At 41.9% G+C, this 15,757-nt stretch overlaps 1 protein-coding gene across 1 annotated transcript in view; it reads right to left on the bottom strand.

The window, feature by feature from the left end:
• AOX1 (aldehyde oxidase 1) overlaps nucleotides 1–15,757 on the bottom strand; it is a 72,141-nt gene that overhangs the window by 22,706 nt on the left and 33,678 nt on the right. Inside the window, exons 19-23 of the mRNA XM_010860939.1 lie at nucleotides 13,863–13,985; nucleotides 10,448–10,544; nucleotides 6,845–6,969; nucleotides 4,433–4,566; nucleotides 2,430–2,517 (exon numbers count right to left, since the gene is read on the bottom strand). Coding sequence (XP_010859241.1) covers nucleotides 2,430–2,517; nucleotides 4,433–4,566; nucleotides 6,845–6,969; nucleotides 10,448–10,544; nucleotides 13,863–13,985 — 567 coding nt within the window. The remainder of the gene's footprint in view (nucleotides 1–2,429; nucleotides 2,518–4,432; nucleotides 4,567–6,844; nucleotides 6,970–10,447; nucleotides 10,545–13,862; nucleotides 13,986–15,757) is intronic.

Below are 15,757 nucleotides of genomic sequence, written 5' to 3'. Positions count from 1 at the left end.
GTGCCCAACTCCTAGCGACCCCATGGACTGCAGCCTACCAGGCTCCTCCATCCATGGGATTTTCCAGGCAAGAGTACTCGAGTGGGGTGCCATTGCCTTCTCCATTCCTAAATATAAATGACTACTAATATTATTATAAATACTATTAATATCATCTCCTATCCTCACACCACCCTCCATTAGACCATTTTCTCATGGTCTTAATCACCACTATGCTGACAGTTTCTATAATTATAATCCAGTCTTTTCAGTAGAGTCCCATATCGATGAAGGACATTCCCACAACAATATCCCATGGTCACTTCTTTCTGAAATATACAAATAAACTCATCACTGTCCCTCTAGACTGTTTCCTCCTCCAACTTGGCTCTTTCTTCTAGAAACCTCTGAGTCATGCTTGTGGTTGTTTTTCTCCATTATATTTTGCTAAGTCTGTCACCAAATTCTATTTTATTTTATACCCTAATAGCTCTGGGACCCATCTCTTTCCACATCTTACTGTCACAGCTCAGACCCCAACTGCTTCATGTCTGAACACATCAGTTGCCTCCTGGTGGTCTGCCTGCCTTCATCCTCTTGCCTCCCTAAGCCATCCTGCCCAGTGCCATCATATTTCCCCCCCCCAAAACGCTCATGTTTGGCTATGACACTTGACTGGTCAAGGATCTACTCAGTCTCAATCTTTATGAGATCAAGTTTAAACCTGCATCCTGGGATTCTCAGGTCACTCTGAAACTGTTATCACCTAACCCAACTCATCTTACTTTCTACTACTTTTCAGTAAGCACTCTGGGGTTCTGATTCCCCTTCTCCCCTTACTCCTGTTCCTAATAATCATGCCACATGTAACTCACCTCTGCTTTTATGCTGCTACTGTCCCACCACCTGGTACAACTTCTTTCTGCCCACCCATTCTTAAAGGTCATTTATATTTCACCTTCTCTAAGAAGTATCCTGTATACACTCCAGCCCATACTCATCTCTCCCCATAGTTTTAACATGAGATTATTATGCTTTCATAATGATTTCATATGTATAAGTCTTATTTCTCCCTCAACTACTAAAATGATATCTCCTTTAGGACAAAGTTTTCCTCAATTAATTTCAATTGAACTAAACCAAATTCAAAATATAGCTTAGGGTGAATATAAGTTGAAAAAGATCCATTCATTACCTTCTAACAGGTACTAGTTGTGATAGAAATGATGCAATGTGTTTAACAAATCCTGCTGTCTTTCATCCTGGACACACTGGAAGACTACATTTCCCATCCTCCCTTGCAGGTAGGTGGCAAAGTTCTGGCCATTAATGTGTTGATTAAGGAAAGGACCAACTCTTCCAGGCCTGGTGCTTAAAACATCTCCCATATGATGCTTCTGTTCCCCCTCTCTTCCTTTCCCTTGTCTTCCATCCTTTGCTGAAAAGCCAGGGGAAGACAAAGAGTATTTAGATCAGTGCTACCTGATGGAACTTCCTGTGACGATGGCAGTGTTCTCTATCTACGTGTCCAATATGGCAGCCACTAGCCATAGGTGGTTTCTGAGCACTTGAAATACAGTTAATGCAACTGTGGAACTGAATTTTAAATTTTATTTAATTTAGTAGATTTAAATCTGAGGGGATGATGGTGGTGTTGTTAGATAAAAAATGACTGAGTCTATGAATGAGCAGCAGAGTTCTCTCTTCTCGCCTTACTCCCACCCTCCAATGATTGCACTGGGCTGTTACTTGAGCAATAATTAACACAAAAAAGGTCTAAGTCCCTAGGAGTTTTCAGTTAGCCCACTCTGACAAGTAAACTTATTTTTATGAAGCAAAAGAATACTTATTTTCTGCTATGGAAATTTTTCTAAGAATTAGGAATTTCTGGGACAGAGTTTAACCAAAATGAAAAGTGTGTTAGTCGTTCAGTTGTGTTCGGCTCATTAAGAACCCATGGACTGTAGCCTGCCAGGCTCCTCTGTCCACGGAATTCTCCAGACAAGAATACGGGAGTGTGTAGCCATTCCCTTCTCCAAGGGACTGAACCCGGGTCTCCTGCATTGCAGGCAGAATCTTTACCATTCTTTACCATAACATTACTGTTATGGAAATTACTCTATTTTTACCTCCCACATATAAAAATGTGGGAATAGTGTGATTATCAGTTACTTTCATGGAAGCATGTACATACTCCTATGTTTCCAGTTTTGCACTCTATAGCAGTCAATTACCAGCTAGTAATTTTTTTACAAACTGACATCTTTGGGCAAAGCAGAAAAGCTTCACTGAACCAGCCAGTAATAGTGAGCACGAGGAAGAGAAAGTTGAAGCACAGTTTGTTGATTTGCTCCTTGTTAATCCCCATTAGAGAGTAGCCAGATGCTGCCCTCTGCCTTTCTGCAATGTTATATTTCAACATAAAGCCCCCCACCCCCACCTCAACTCACTTTATACTTTCCAAGGTAAGGGTGGCGGCCTCCAGTTATTAATATGTCTTCTCCTCGTTCCAGAATGCAGCGGACTGGACGACCATGCCTAACACAGAAGAAAAAGAATCAGGAGAAGCAAACTCTTTTACCAAATTGGAATTATCCAGTGTTTATGGAACTCCTAATGGGAGCCCGAGTGCAAGCCACACACATCACAGAAAACAGAGTGACCCCCCTGAGCCCAGCTGTGCGATTCTCAGGCAGACACCATGGCTTCCCCTCCTCTGGGTCAGGGAACGGCGCCTGGCAATCACTACTCATGGGAGGGGCTCTAGGGTATTGCTTTGGAGTGGTTTCCCACTGTGACGACAACCTCCGCGATGGGCAAACAGTCCCAGGGCCACATTAGAGATGGTTACAAATGGAGGCATGGCATCTGGGTCCCATCACTTCTTGGCAAATAGATGGGGAAACAATGGAAACAGTGACAGACTATTTTTTTGGCCTCCAAAATCACAGCAGATGGTGACTGCAGCCATGAAATTGAAAGATGCTTGCTCCTTGGAAGAAAAACTATGACCAACCTAGACAGCATATTAAAAAGCAGAAATATTACTTTGCCAACAAAGTCTGTCTAGTCAAAGCTATGGTTTTTCCAGTAATCATGTATGGTTGTGAGAGTTGGACTATAAAGAAATCTGAGCACCAAAGAATTGATGCTTCTGAACTGTGGTGTTGGAGAAGACTCTTGAGAGTTCCTTGGACTGCAAGGAGATCCACCCAGTCCATCCTAAAGGAGATCAGTCCTGAATATTCATTGGAAGGACTGATGCTGAAGCTGAAACTTCAATACTTTGGTCACCTGATGCAAAGAACTAACTCAGTGGAAAAGACCCTGATGCTGGGAAGGATTGAAGGCAGGAGGGGAAGGAGACGACAGAGGATAAGATGGTTGGATGACATCACCGACGCAATGGACATGAGTTTGAGTAGGCTCCGGGATTTGGTGATGGACAGGGAAGCCTCATGTGGTGCAGTCCATAGAGTCGCAGAGTCGGACACAACTGAGAGACTGAACTGAACTGAACAAATGGAGGAATTCAGGAGGTGTCTGACTGCCAAGTACTCCCTGACAGGGCAGGTCTGGAATCAAAGTCTTCGTGTGTCATGGGACAGAAGAATTGACCTATATTACTTAGCAAAGAAATTCAGCCTTCTTCATGTGCCTGCTCCAAAGACAATTTTCTCTGGTTATGTGTTGACACCCTTAAGGGAAAACGGTACTATAAATAAATGTAAGCATAACAAAGGGGCTTCCTTGGTGGCTCAGCAGTAAAGAATCTGCCTGCAATGCAGGAGCCAAGGGAGATGAGGCTTCCATCCCTGGGTGGGGAAGATCCCACTCCAGTATTCTTGCCTGGAGAATGCCATGGACAGAGGAGCCTGGAGGGCTACAGTCCATGGGGTTGCAAAGAGCTGGACACGACTGAAGTGACGAGCAAACATGAAAGCATAAAAAAAGCAGAACACTCATTTAAATTAAGGGAATATATATACACACATTTTGAGATGCATTTTATATCTAATTATATGTGTATATGAACCTTTTGAGATATATCTATATATCAATATATATAGATACACAGATCAATACAAATATCTATTGCAAAAGGTTGAACTCATCTGCATAAGTTATACATTTATATATATATACAGGTGCTAAGGAGAAGTAATCTCATTTTTTCAGGATCTGCTTCTGTCTACTCTCCAGGCACATTTTTTAACTGTGGTTTTTATTCTTTTCAGTAACTTATCCTCATTTTTGTTTTTATACTATGTAGCTTGAGAATGTAAAATAAAGAAGTCATAATAAGCCAGCAATTTGTGCATTCGTATATTATATGTTATTTTAAATAACCTTGACTCAGATTATTCCTAAGTGTTGAGATTCCACAATGTTGAGAATATTCAACATGACCTCATTTGATTTTAAGTCTCTCGAACAGATTCTCTCCACTTACTTGTTTGCAGCAAATGCGGTGATGGCTGCCAGGACGCCAGTTTTTGTCACCTTTCCCCCAAAGGCTCCACCAACACGCTTTACGTGACACATGACTTTGTTAGCTGAGACCTTCAAGACTGAAGCAGTTATGTCCTGTGAATGATAACAGTTTTCATTAATCTAACTCCTATGCAGCAAGGGAGTGGGTCAGTCTTACACGTTTTGATTGCTTAATGTATGTGATACACAAACTCTGTGGCTATACTAAATAATGGGATGATTTCCAAAAACCTAAGCATGCATCCAGGCTGATCTCAGTAGTATTTGGCTGTAATGACAGTGCCAAAATTATCATTTATATTACATAGTCCTTTCAACGGAATTCTCAGATGGCACAGCAGTATAGAGACTGTCTGCCAAATGTAGGAATTGCAAAAGATGCTGGTTCGACCCTTGGGCCCGGTAGATCCCCTGGAGTAGGAAATGGCAAGCCACTCCAGTATTCTTGCCTGGAAAATCCCTTGGACAGAGGAGCCTAGGGGACTAGAGTCCAAGGGGTCACGGGTCACAAAGAGTCAGACACGACTGAGCATGCACTCAGCAAAGAAAAAAAAAAAGTCCTTTCAATATCAATGAGATATTTTTGTGATGATAAAAGTAAAAAAAATTTTTTTTCCTTCATGAACTACATGTAAGGTATCCTTTTCAGACTGACTCCTAGAGATATGTTTCCTGCAGCAGTGAGATTTTATGGTCTTCCAAGCCTTTCTCAGACTGGGTCTTTTCCCTGCACATCACTGTCTCTACTGGAGAATGAGCATCCCTCACTTCTCATTTGGATGAAGTTGGCTAGCAGGTCTTCCCTGGATCTAGGTCTTGTTCTTCCTTGCCATGCTAATGTCTGAGGTCATTAAGTCTTTTTCATTTTACTTTTTTTTTTAATTGGAGGATAATTGCTTTACAATATTGTGTTGGTTTTTGCCGTACAGTGCAAATTGGTCATACATATATATATATATATATATATATAAAATATAAATATATATCCCCTCCCTCCTGAGCCTCCTTCCCACCACCTCCCCATCCCAGGCCTCTTGGTAGTCACAGAGTGCCAGGCTGGTGTAGGCGGGGAGTCCAAGAAGACTGAGGTGATAAGCCTAAGGTCACTCAAGGAGTGAAGATCAGAACAGGACTGAAATGGAATTCACCCAGCCCTTCTCAGAGGCCTCATTCTCCACATTCCCACTTGCTCTGGTAATGACACTGGCTCCTTGTGACCTACTGAATCAAGACCCCAGTGTCAATTCCCCTCACTTTCACCCTGATGCTTAAACTAGCCACCCTAGGCACATCTTCCATGCCAGCATAGGCAGTCTGTACTATTCTTCCCTCTTTACACGCACACTGCCTGGTCTATAGGACACAGGCAAAAAGGGTTTGCCAAAGGGATGAATGAATGGATGAATGAACGAATGAGTGGCATTTGATCTTGGTGTGGAACTGCCTGGAAACGGCCTCTTTCCTCACCACCTATAGACAAACTTCATTTTCACTGTAAATCCAGACTTAAGACTTCATCTTCATGGAATTTCCCAGATCATTCTAGGGCTTCACAAACCTCCATTCTCTTAATTCTCCCTCTTCTGTAAATTCTGACTTAGGTGATTTAGTACTTGGCTGTATTCTGCTCAATACTTTCCTAATTGCTTCATGTGAATTAGGTGACTACAGGTTTTGGAGGGCAGACTTTTCTTTGTCAAATTTTTTTTTTTTTTAGTTTTATTAAGCAAGATTGAGGGCAGGAGGAAAAGGGGATGACAGAGGATGAGATGGCTGGATGGCATCACTGACTTAATGGACATGAGTTTGGGTAAACTCCAGGAGTTGGTGATGGACAGGGACACCTGGCGTGCTGTGGTTCATGGGGTCACAAAGAGCTGGACACAACTGAAATGAATTGACATACATCACTGTATAAGTTTAAAGTGTACAGCATGATGGCTTGATTTACATATATTGATCACCATGGTAGGTTTAGATAATATCCATCATCTCATATAGATACAGTTAAAAGAAAAAAATTTCTCATTGTGACAAGAGCTGTTAGGATCTATCGCTTAACAACTTTCACATATATAATACAGCTGTGTTGACTAGTGTCATCATTTCTTTTGTAGTCTTAACAGTGCCAAGAGTATAGCAAAAGAGACCTGCTGGTTGCAAAGTTACAGGTCCACAAAGAGAAGATCACTGCTTTCATAATACCTTAAAAGTTGTAAAGGTGTATGGATCTTAACACCAAAAGGATATGGCTATTAGTACTCTAAACTCCTTTGGTTTCTAAAATGACATTTTAACCTCTAATTGTTCTTGTTGTATCTTGTTGGCAGAAACCACTTGGCCACATCCCCTCCATGTGGCCCCACCTTACCTGTATGTATTTAGGAAACTGAGCAGACACGTAGACATCGATTTCTCGATCTTCTCCTTTGGGAACAACCAGCATGCTCTGGGTTTCCATATAAAAGTGTTCTTGACCTCCCATGTGTATTTCACCTGTTAGAGGAAAATACACCAGAATCAGCCAATACAGTAAGTCACAAAGTCCTAGGGATGAATGTGTGACTTTCCAGAGTAAAATACTATGGCAAGGAGAAGTCCAAGACAAGATGGAGTAGATGTACTTCTCTCTGTTCTTTCTTGTAAGTGCAGCTAACTATCCTGGACATTATACATAGTAAAAGAAATAGCAGACGACTCTGGAAGGCACAAGTCAGACACAATTGAAGTGACTTAGCATGCATGCATATTATAAATATGGGACAGTAAAGGGATAAAGGGAGGTAGGGTTTTTATAATTTAATAAAACTTATGAAGTGTCACTACCAAATATACTATAAATTTAACATCTAGAACTACCACAAAAAAAAAATTCACAAAGAGATACACTCAAACCACTATACATAAGTAAAAATAGAATTCTAAGAAGTGTAATCCATTGGAAAACAGGGCAAAAAATAAAAAACAGAAGTAAAAAAAAAAAAACAATACAACTGTGTCGGTCATCATGTTAGGTGGAAAGCAGAACTTTTACAAATTAAAAATGTATGCACTGTGGCGGATTCATTTTGATATTTGGCAAAACTAATACAATTATGTAAAGTTTAAAAATAAAATAAAATTAGAGAAAAAAAAAAAAAGAAAAAAAAAAAATGTATGCAATAAGAGTGATTTGTAAATTATTTGAGAGGGATTCCCAAGAAAATCTTTTATATGAGAATCTGGACTTCCTATCTTATCCGAAATCTGAGTAAAGAGAGTACAGAAGAATAAGTAGATTCTACTTCTTTAATAACATATAAAGGTTACAAGGTCAAGAACCCGGATCTCAGTTTCAATTGAAGTTTTTATCAAAAGTGTACATCAAAAACCCATTTGTCAGTAGGATCAAATCCATGATATACAATATTAGTGATTCCACCTATCCACACAGAATGAATGTGGTTAAGTTTAAAAAGTACAGAGCTAAAAAATATTAGACAGAGTTGTTTCTGCTTAAACCCATCAGGTGGGCAATATTCTAAGACCCTGTTACATTGTGCTGCCCACCCCACAGCCCTGGACCCACGGTGCCCTCTCCTCACTCTACAGTGTGGCTCACAACTCTCTAGGCTGAAAACCAATTTGTTCAACTAATCCCTGAGATAAAATGTTATCCCAGGATGGGCTTAGGAGTGATTCCTTCAGGCGTATTTACATTTTAATGAGTTCCTTAAAGACGAAAAGCCGTTAAGATATGAAGGAGTCTCTCCGTACTCTGCCCAATAGGACAGGGTATGGGGAAGATCATTTTAGCTTCAGAGTTCTCCTGCAAATCCTGCTATGGAGATTGTTATCCACTCTCTCAGTGTAAAGCCCAACCCAGCTAATAGGGTTTCACAGAGATGAGTGAGAAGCAGCATAACGTAGAGGAGAGAACGCTAACTTCAGAGGTAAGAAACTTAGATACATTTGATTCCTGGTCAACATCATGTCTCTCCAGCCTTAGTGAGCTCATTTGTAAACCAAATTCTTTAAAGTCCCTCTAGGATGTGGGTTTGATTCCTGGGTTGTGAAGATCCTCTGGAGAAGGAAATGGCAACCCACTTCAGCATTCTTGCCTGGGAAATCCCATGGACAGAGGAGCCTGGTGGGCTACAGTCCACGGAGTCGCCAAGAGTCGGACACGACTGAGCCACTAAACAACAACAAGGGCTATGACACAGCCAGTGAGTAAGGCTGAGACATATATCTTCACAGTTGGTAAAAGTCAACAATGGTATCATTCCCTTCAAGAACACAGTTCATGACTTGATGTGATGCTCAACATATTTAATCTTTTAAATATTCTTTTTTCTGGGGGCATCTGTTTTCCTAAGGGGCAGATTCAGTACCATCATGATTAGTATCTCCAGTTATCTCTCACTGAAACAAGTAGTCATAAATTCTTCATCAAAACGACAATTGGAGAGTAAGAATAAAATCCCTCTGAATCAAGAGAATGAAAACTTAAGTCCATTTTACAGCTTCCTGTTCACTTTTATACTTATCAATAAGGTATTGTGCTGTCATTCAGTTGCTAAGTCATGTCCGACTCTTTGTGACCCTATAGTCTGTGGCCTGCCAGGCTCCTCTGCCCATGGGATTTCCCAGGCAAGAACACTGGAGTGGGTTGCCATTTCCTTCTCTAGGGATCTTTTCGACCCAAGGATCAGACCCATGTATCCTGCATTAAGGTGGATTCTTTACTGCTGGGCTCTATAGGGTATGGGCAACTTAAAATTCAAGAAAGAGATAGATTGAAAAACTTACCTAACTAAATGAAATAATTAAATAATACGTCAAGGACAAACACAATAATCGAATTCTCACACAGAAACATATTATGGAACAAATAGTGCATGGACATATTACGGAGCAAGTGGACGATCAGTATTTCTAAGATACTCTCACCATGGCCTCTCTGTGCAGAAATGCTCCTTCCTTCTCTCCCACAAAATAAACTCACCATTGAGTGTTTGCCAGATTACTAATCCTAAGAATCACCTAGAGCACTGTTAAAATTTATGAAAAACAGATTCCTAGGCTGCCCTGGATCTTCCAACTCCAGAATTCCAAGGGGCACAGGAATATACATACATACAGAGACAGACAGGCAGAGACAGAGGCAGAGAGATATACACACACATACAGGACAATGAAGCAGGCGTAGTGAAATGTTTATTGGGGAATCTGAGTAAAGGATAATTAGGAGTTTCTCTAATGTTTCTGCAACTTTCCTGAAATTTAAAACTATTTCAAAACAAAAAGTTACAAGAATTTTGTTGGAAAGCTCAAGTCAACTATTTTCCAAGAGGAAATGGCACCCCACTCCAGTACTCTTGCCTGGAAAAACCCCTGGACAGAGGAGCCTGGTAGGCTGCAGTCCATGAGGCTGCTAAGAGTTGGACATGACTGAGCAACTTCACTTTCACTTTTCACTTTCATGCATTGGAGAAGGAAATGGCAACCCACTCCAGTGTTCTTGCCTGGAGAATCCCAGGAACGGGGGAGCCTGGTGGGAGGCCATCTATGGGGTCGCACAGAGTCGGACACGACTGAAGCGGCTTAGCAGCAGCGTATGTAACAAAAGGAAGTCTGCAAGGAAGTAGGGGAAGGAGACAAGGAGGGAGAGAGGAAAGGAAGGAGAAAGCAGAGATGGAGAGGGGTGAAGGAGAAATCAGAAAGGATGACAGAGAAAGAAACATGGACTTTGGAAATCCTTACAAAAGCTATCAATCCGCAATGCTTCATGGTGCCTGCTGTCTAACATGACTAGTAGCAGCAGTAGTGGCTGCTGTCTAACATGACTGTGGTCCTGCTCCTTAACCACTCTGAGCCTCAGTTTCCTGACCTTTGGGAAAACAGACACCAACTGTATAACTAACACCTGGAGCCATGGCAAGGGAGATCCAGGACTGCTTCCTCTCTCATCATTTGTTAAAGATAGTTTTACCTTCAAGAATTTGATCCACCATTTTAAATGCTTCATCCACATTTCCATACTCCAGTTTCCTCTCTGGCTCAAAGAAGGACTTGTTTTGTATAGCTTCCTAGAAGAAGAACAGAAAAGTGAGCCCCCCATCAGCCCCACAGCAGCAGCCACATATGGTGCTGGATCATCTGAGTCTGGGCAGTGCTTCTCTTGCTCTGGCATCACATGCACCCTCATCAGGACCCCATGAGCTGGTTTAAGAACCATGCTGCAGAGAGACTCTCCATGGAGCAAATGGAAATGTCCTCATTGAATTAAAAAACAAAAAACAAAAACTGCTTAGAAAACACCTAGCACCAAGTGGTGGAACTGTTTCCAGGCCAATTATTCTCTTCATTCCACAGCCCATGTTATGCAGCCAGGGTAACAAGGCACGGGGACTCAGATCTTGGGCTCTGGACCCAGTTGGAGTTGTGTCCATCTTCTGATGTACTAGCTATTTGACTGTGGGTCTATCACTTCACCTCTTTGAGCCTCATTGGTAAATGAAGGTAGAGTTGTACACACAGTTCCAATAGGGTTGTGAAAAGAATAAAATGAAATGAGGCATGAATGAGCTTACATGGTATATAACAAATGTTCTGTTAATGCTATCTGAAGACACTCTAGTGATAAGGACATGATGGCCTTGACTACCGGTCCCAAGCTTCTCCTTTGGGGGAATGAGTCCAGCATTTGCACTTGGGACTTCCAGCCCTGGAAGTAAGATTCCAAGTCTAGAGTGGGTACCACAAATCCACTTATATACTGGTTCCTAATGGCTTCCCTTGGGTGCCTAGTGAAGGACTATAATAGTAAGTACACATTATCAGGGGTGTAGCTAAAAACTCTAGGTTGGTTTTCCTACCTATCTTTGGGAATTCATCTTGCTGTAATCCCTTGGTCCTTGGCAAATGTGACATGTCAGCTCCTGGGAGTATTTCTACAATAGATTATTGTCCATCTATGAAATTCCAGCCTGGTGGCAGCTAGGGATTCTCCAAACTTTGGTTCCCTTTGGCCAACAGTAAGTGTCTAGACCTATTAATATACCTTATGGATATGCTGTTGTGATCCTGCCATTTCCTCCATTCAAAAAGTGGGTTGGTTTGTTTCTACTACCACGAGGCCCAGGGTCTTTGATAGAGTGTTTGTTGATTGCTTCTACTGTTGATTAACTGTGTGACTTTGGGTAACTCAGCCTTTCAGTTTCTGCATCAGAATGGGGATAATAACAGCTTTTACCTCACAGGATTGTTGTGAGCGTTTAGTGACTTATGTAGGAAACCTGTTTGGAACCAGGTAGTCACATAGAGAGCTCTGGGTGTTAGCTATGGTCACGCTGTTGACTGTGACAATTGACAAGAGATTCTGGTTGGGAGCACAGCTTTCTCACCATGGTTATCAGCCTGACTCTTGGGGCCAATAGTTTTGATAGCATTTCCCCACTTAAGCTATTAAAAATTCAAAAAAGCATAAGCTAGGTTACACATGAGTGATAGTGATGGAGATCCATTTATTTTTATCCTATTTGAATTGATAACACATTTCCTACTGGAGTCAATTCATATGATTTTATTTTTTTTAATTGGAGTATAATTGCTTTACAACGTTGTATTAGTGTCTGCTGTATAACAAAGCCTATGATCTCTTATTAATCTAAGACTCAGATATTCCAGGTTCAAAACAGAAATTAAGTTTCATACATCCAGTTTTTTTTTTCCTTTGAGTTTAGCCTTTTGCTGCTCGCTCTTTGAGTAACTCAGAGATAATTTCCTGAATATTTCTTGGTCAGGAAAGTGACAAAAGAACTGTAATATGCAAGGAACAAGGCATATTTCCTTGCTATCCACTTTGATTAACTCTTCTTGATCTAGTTGATTGATCTTGGAGAGCTTAACCTTTGATAGAAACATGAGGTATTTCTTCTCCACGATGTCAAAGCTTGGTATTTGATATTGAGATTCTTTAGCAGACAATTCGAGCTATGCTGGTCCAAGTTAGGGGTGGAGGGGGGGGGGGTGGGGTGGAAAGAGAGTGGTGTCTGTTTGCTTTTGGAATTTTATTTGGCTGGAAAGCAGAGTGTGGGGCAGGGAAAATACTTAGTCACTGGAATTTGGCAAAGAATTATAAACAAAATTTTTGATAAAATATTACACAAATAAATTCTTACTAAGAATTCAAACTCTAAAACAAAATGTTGGGGAAGGAATGTATAAAGTCAGCAATTAAGATGGAAACAGAATGAATTGGAAACTAGCCAGGAAAATTTGGAAAGCCTAATCACTCTTTGACTCCAACTAAACTTTTTTATTTTTGTTTCCTTGACACGATTCTTTTTAAATTTCAAAACACTGAGGACACTGTCCAGAAACCAACTCTATGTTCCTTGGCATAAAGCAGCATGATAGGAAATATACCCCAGGCCAAGTTCCCCTGGAGACACTAATCTTGGCCAACTCATTTCCTTATTTTCTGCCTCAGAGCATGCTAGTCACCTAGAGAACAATTTATTCATTATGTCGTGGAGATAATATTGTATTCCCAGATTACATTCGGTCTCTATGTGCTGAATCTAATCTACTCATGCTGTTTTCCCAACTTTCATGCTTTTATTACTTCGTAAATTATAAGAACCAATGAAATATATGCAGAAGAATACTCATATCATTTCATGGAGATGAGTCTTAAAACCTTTATAAATTTCAAAAAATTTTTTAAGAAACAGGATAGGAAATGCAGTTCCCCAATTTGTTCAAGTTGCCAAAATAGCTGTAGGCATCATAGGATCTGTTTCTCATACTTACTTAAGATATGCATTAAAAGATCTAAAACTAGGGTCACAGTATATGCTTCGTGGAGCTTCTTGTTGGTTTTCACTATGTACCTAAAAGAGTCCCGGTGAAGGTGGATATGGAGCCCTGGGTGTGCCCCCTCTCCTGGACATTGCTGGGTGCCCATGTGGCATTCTTTCCACCTGCCCCTTCCAAACAGTGCCCAGATTTCTGTTGAGGTCTCCATCACTCCCCATACAGCCCATGAACCTCAAGGAAATCTGACCCTCCAGCAGTAACCAACAGCTTTTGCCTATCATGAATCCAGAGAGGGACATGTGACCTAAATGCCTGATGATGCTGGGTCCCAGGACTGGTGGGGTGCGGAGTTGGTGGTGTTCTCTCTGCCATCCTATGACCACAGGAGATAAAGCCCGGACCATGGGGAGCAAGGAGGAGATTCGGAAGACCAGCTTTCTTGCTAATAGTGATAGAGTTTGAGGAAAAACAAAGCCCCTGTGTTTTGGAAGCCACTTTGAGTCAGATTTTTTTTCCTGTTTCTGGCATTTTAAATGATACACCACTTAAATGTGCTCCTCTGGCCCCACCCTTGAACTCATTACCTCAATGGTTAGGATCACTGGCTCCAAATCTTGGTAGACAATCTTCACTTGCTGAGCAGCTCGCTTTGCCTGGACCTCGGAATCGGCTATCACGGCGCAGACAAGCTGACCCACACAAGACACCTGCAATACAGAATAGACTTCTAGTTCCAAGGAGGGCAGGCAGCAGGTCCTTTCCTTCTGTTCATCTTCCTCCTCCTGCCAGCACAGAGCTAGACACACAGGGGACTTCACCGCAGTGCCATGGTTAAGGAAGGCTTCTATAGAGAAGTCAATTTGTCAGAGTTGGCCTGCTGACCTCTGGGAAGTCTCTGCACTGGGAGAGTGAGGACTTCTTGCTCCATCATTGGCAGCAGAGGCTGAAGAGGGACTGGTGTGATGCTGCCTCACGTAGAGCAGACTCAGGCTTTGAGGATCTGAGGATCTGGCCTAGGAGAGTCAGTCCCACGGCTTGACCTGGGGCTGCCACACTGCAAATGGGACCATTCTGAGAGGAGGCTTCTGCCTTCATGACAGGAAGGACCAGAAGGTCAAGACCATCTCAGCCAGAGAGGAAGGAGGGAGGGGACAGTGGTCTCTGCCCTGAACTGGGGAGCACAGGCTTTTTCAGGGAGAGACATGATTGTAGGAGCCACGAGTGAGTTGGAAGCAGTCACCATTTCACCTGCAGGTGGGGTACACAGATGGCCTAAGGAGTTCACCCAGGGACCAGGGCAGAAAGTCAATGGGGAAACACAAAACCAAGGCTCTAGAAAAGTGAAATAGTCAGGACTGGAAGAAGTCATAGGACCACTGGACTCTCTTTCCCACCTTTTATTGTGATCCAAATCAAAACATAATCACTCATTTTTCAGATTGACATTAGATTATTAGGACTTTTCTACAGTAAGCATATAGTAGTTTTATCACCAGATAAAAATGGTGGTAAAAAAGAGTTAAATCCAGGCACAGGCGCATGCACACACACACACACACATGTATTTGTTGGGTGTAGGTGGGTGGGGTCAGTGGGTAGATGAATGAAACAAGAATTGCAGATGTTAATCATTGTTGAAGCTGGATGATGGGTTTATGGGGATTCATTGTACTCTCCTCTATTTTTGTGTGTGTTTAACATTTCTGCCATGAAATGATTTTTTAAAGATATAGCATGATAAGGACAAATGTTAAAATCGGGATGAAACTAACAGAGACAATCATTCACAATGGCTCTGCTCTCTGCTCTCCACATACACAGGGTTTGCCGCATGACCTGGTACACAAGCACGCCCCTGAGATGCTCAAAGTCAGTGTCCCCACACCTCAGGGAGTTGTGCTATCGTGTGGCCCAAGATGGCTTTGCTTGTCTAGTTAACATTTATGCAAAGCCATAGTTCTCATCGTCTTCCAGGACCACACAGCCCTGCCTTGGGAGAGTGCAACCTTGACTTCAGACACTCAGTCACCAAACTTTCATTTTTATCAACTAAGCCTCCTAGCGAGAGCCAGCGGCAGAGACTCTTTCAAATGATGAAGCTCTTTTGGGTGAACACTGAATGGAAGTTAAGCAGAAAACCTTCTGGACACTGCCCTGGCTGCATTTCCTCATGACTTCAGATACAGTAGTCAATGTTTTTTATCCTTTGAAACTTTCAGGTGGTAATAGTGCTATCACTGTTCCTCTGCTTATTTACCCTGCTTTGCAGGAAGCAGCGTGAAATCTACAGATGAATCAGACGTGGGCTCTCACTCCAGACATTTACCAGGGGAAATAGATAAGACATTGAAATAAATAAGCTCAGTACAGGGTAGAAAGTGTAAATATAGGTTCACTTTGCCTTCTCCTTAAGTTCTGCGAGGACAAGGACCACACGGGTCTTGCTCACCTGCATCAGGTGCTCACTTAAAAGATGCCT

Source organism: Bison bison, unplaced genomic scaffold (genome assembly GCF_000754665.1).
Source record: "Bison bison bison isolate TAMUID 2011002044 unplaced genomic scaffold, Bison_UMD1.0 scf7180017864471, whole genome shotgun sequence".
Lineage (NCBI taxonomy): Eukaryota > Metazoa > Chordata > Mammalia > Artiodactyla > Bovidae > Bison > Bison bison.
Note: the sequence above shows the minus strand (reverse complement) of the source record. Positions and strands in the feature narration are given on the sequence as shown.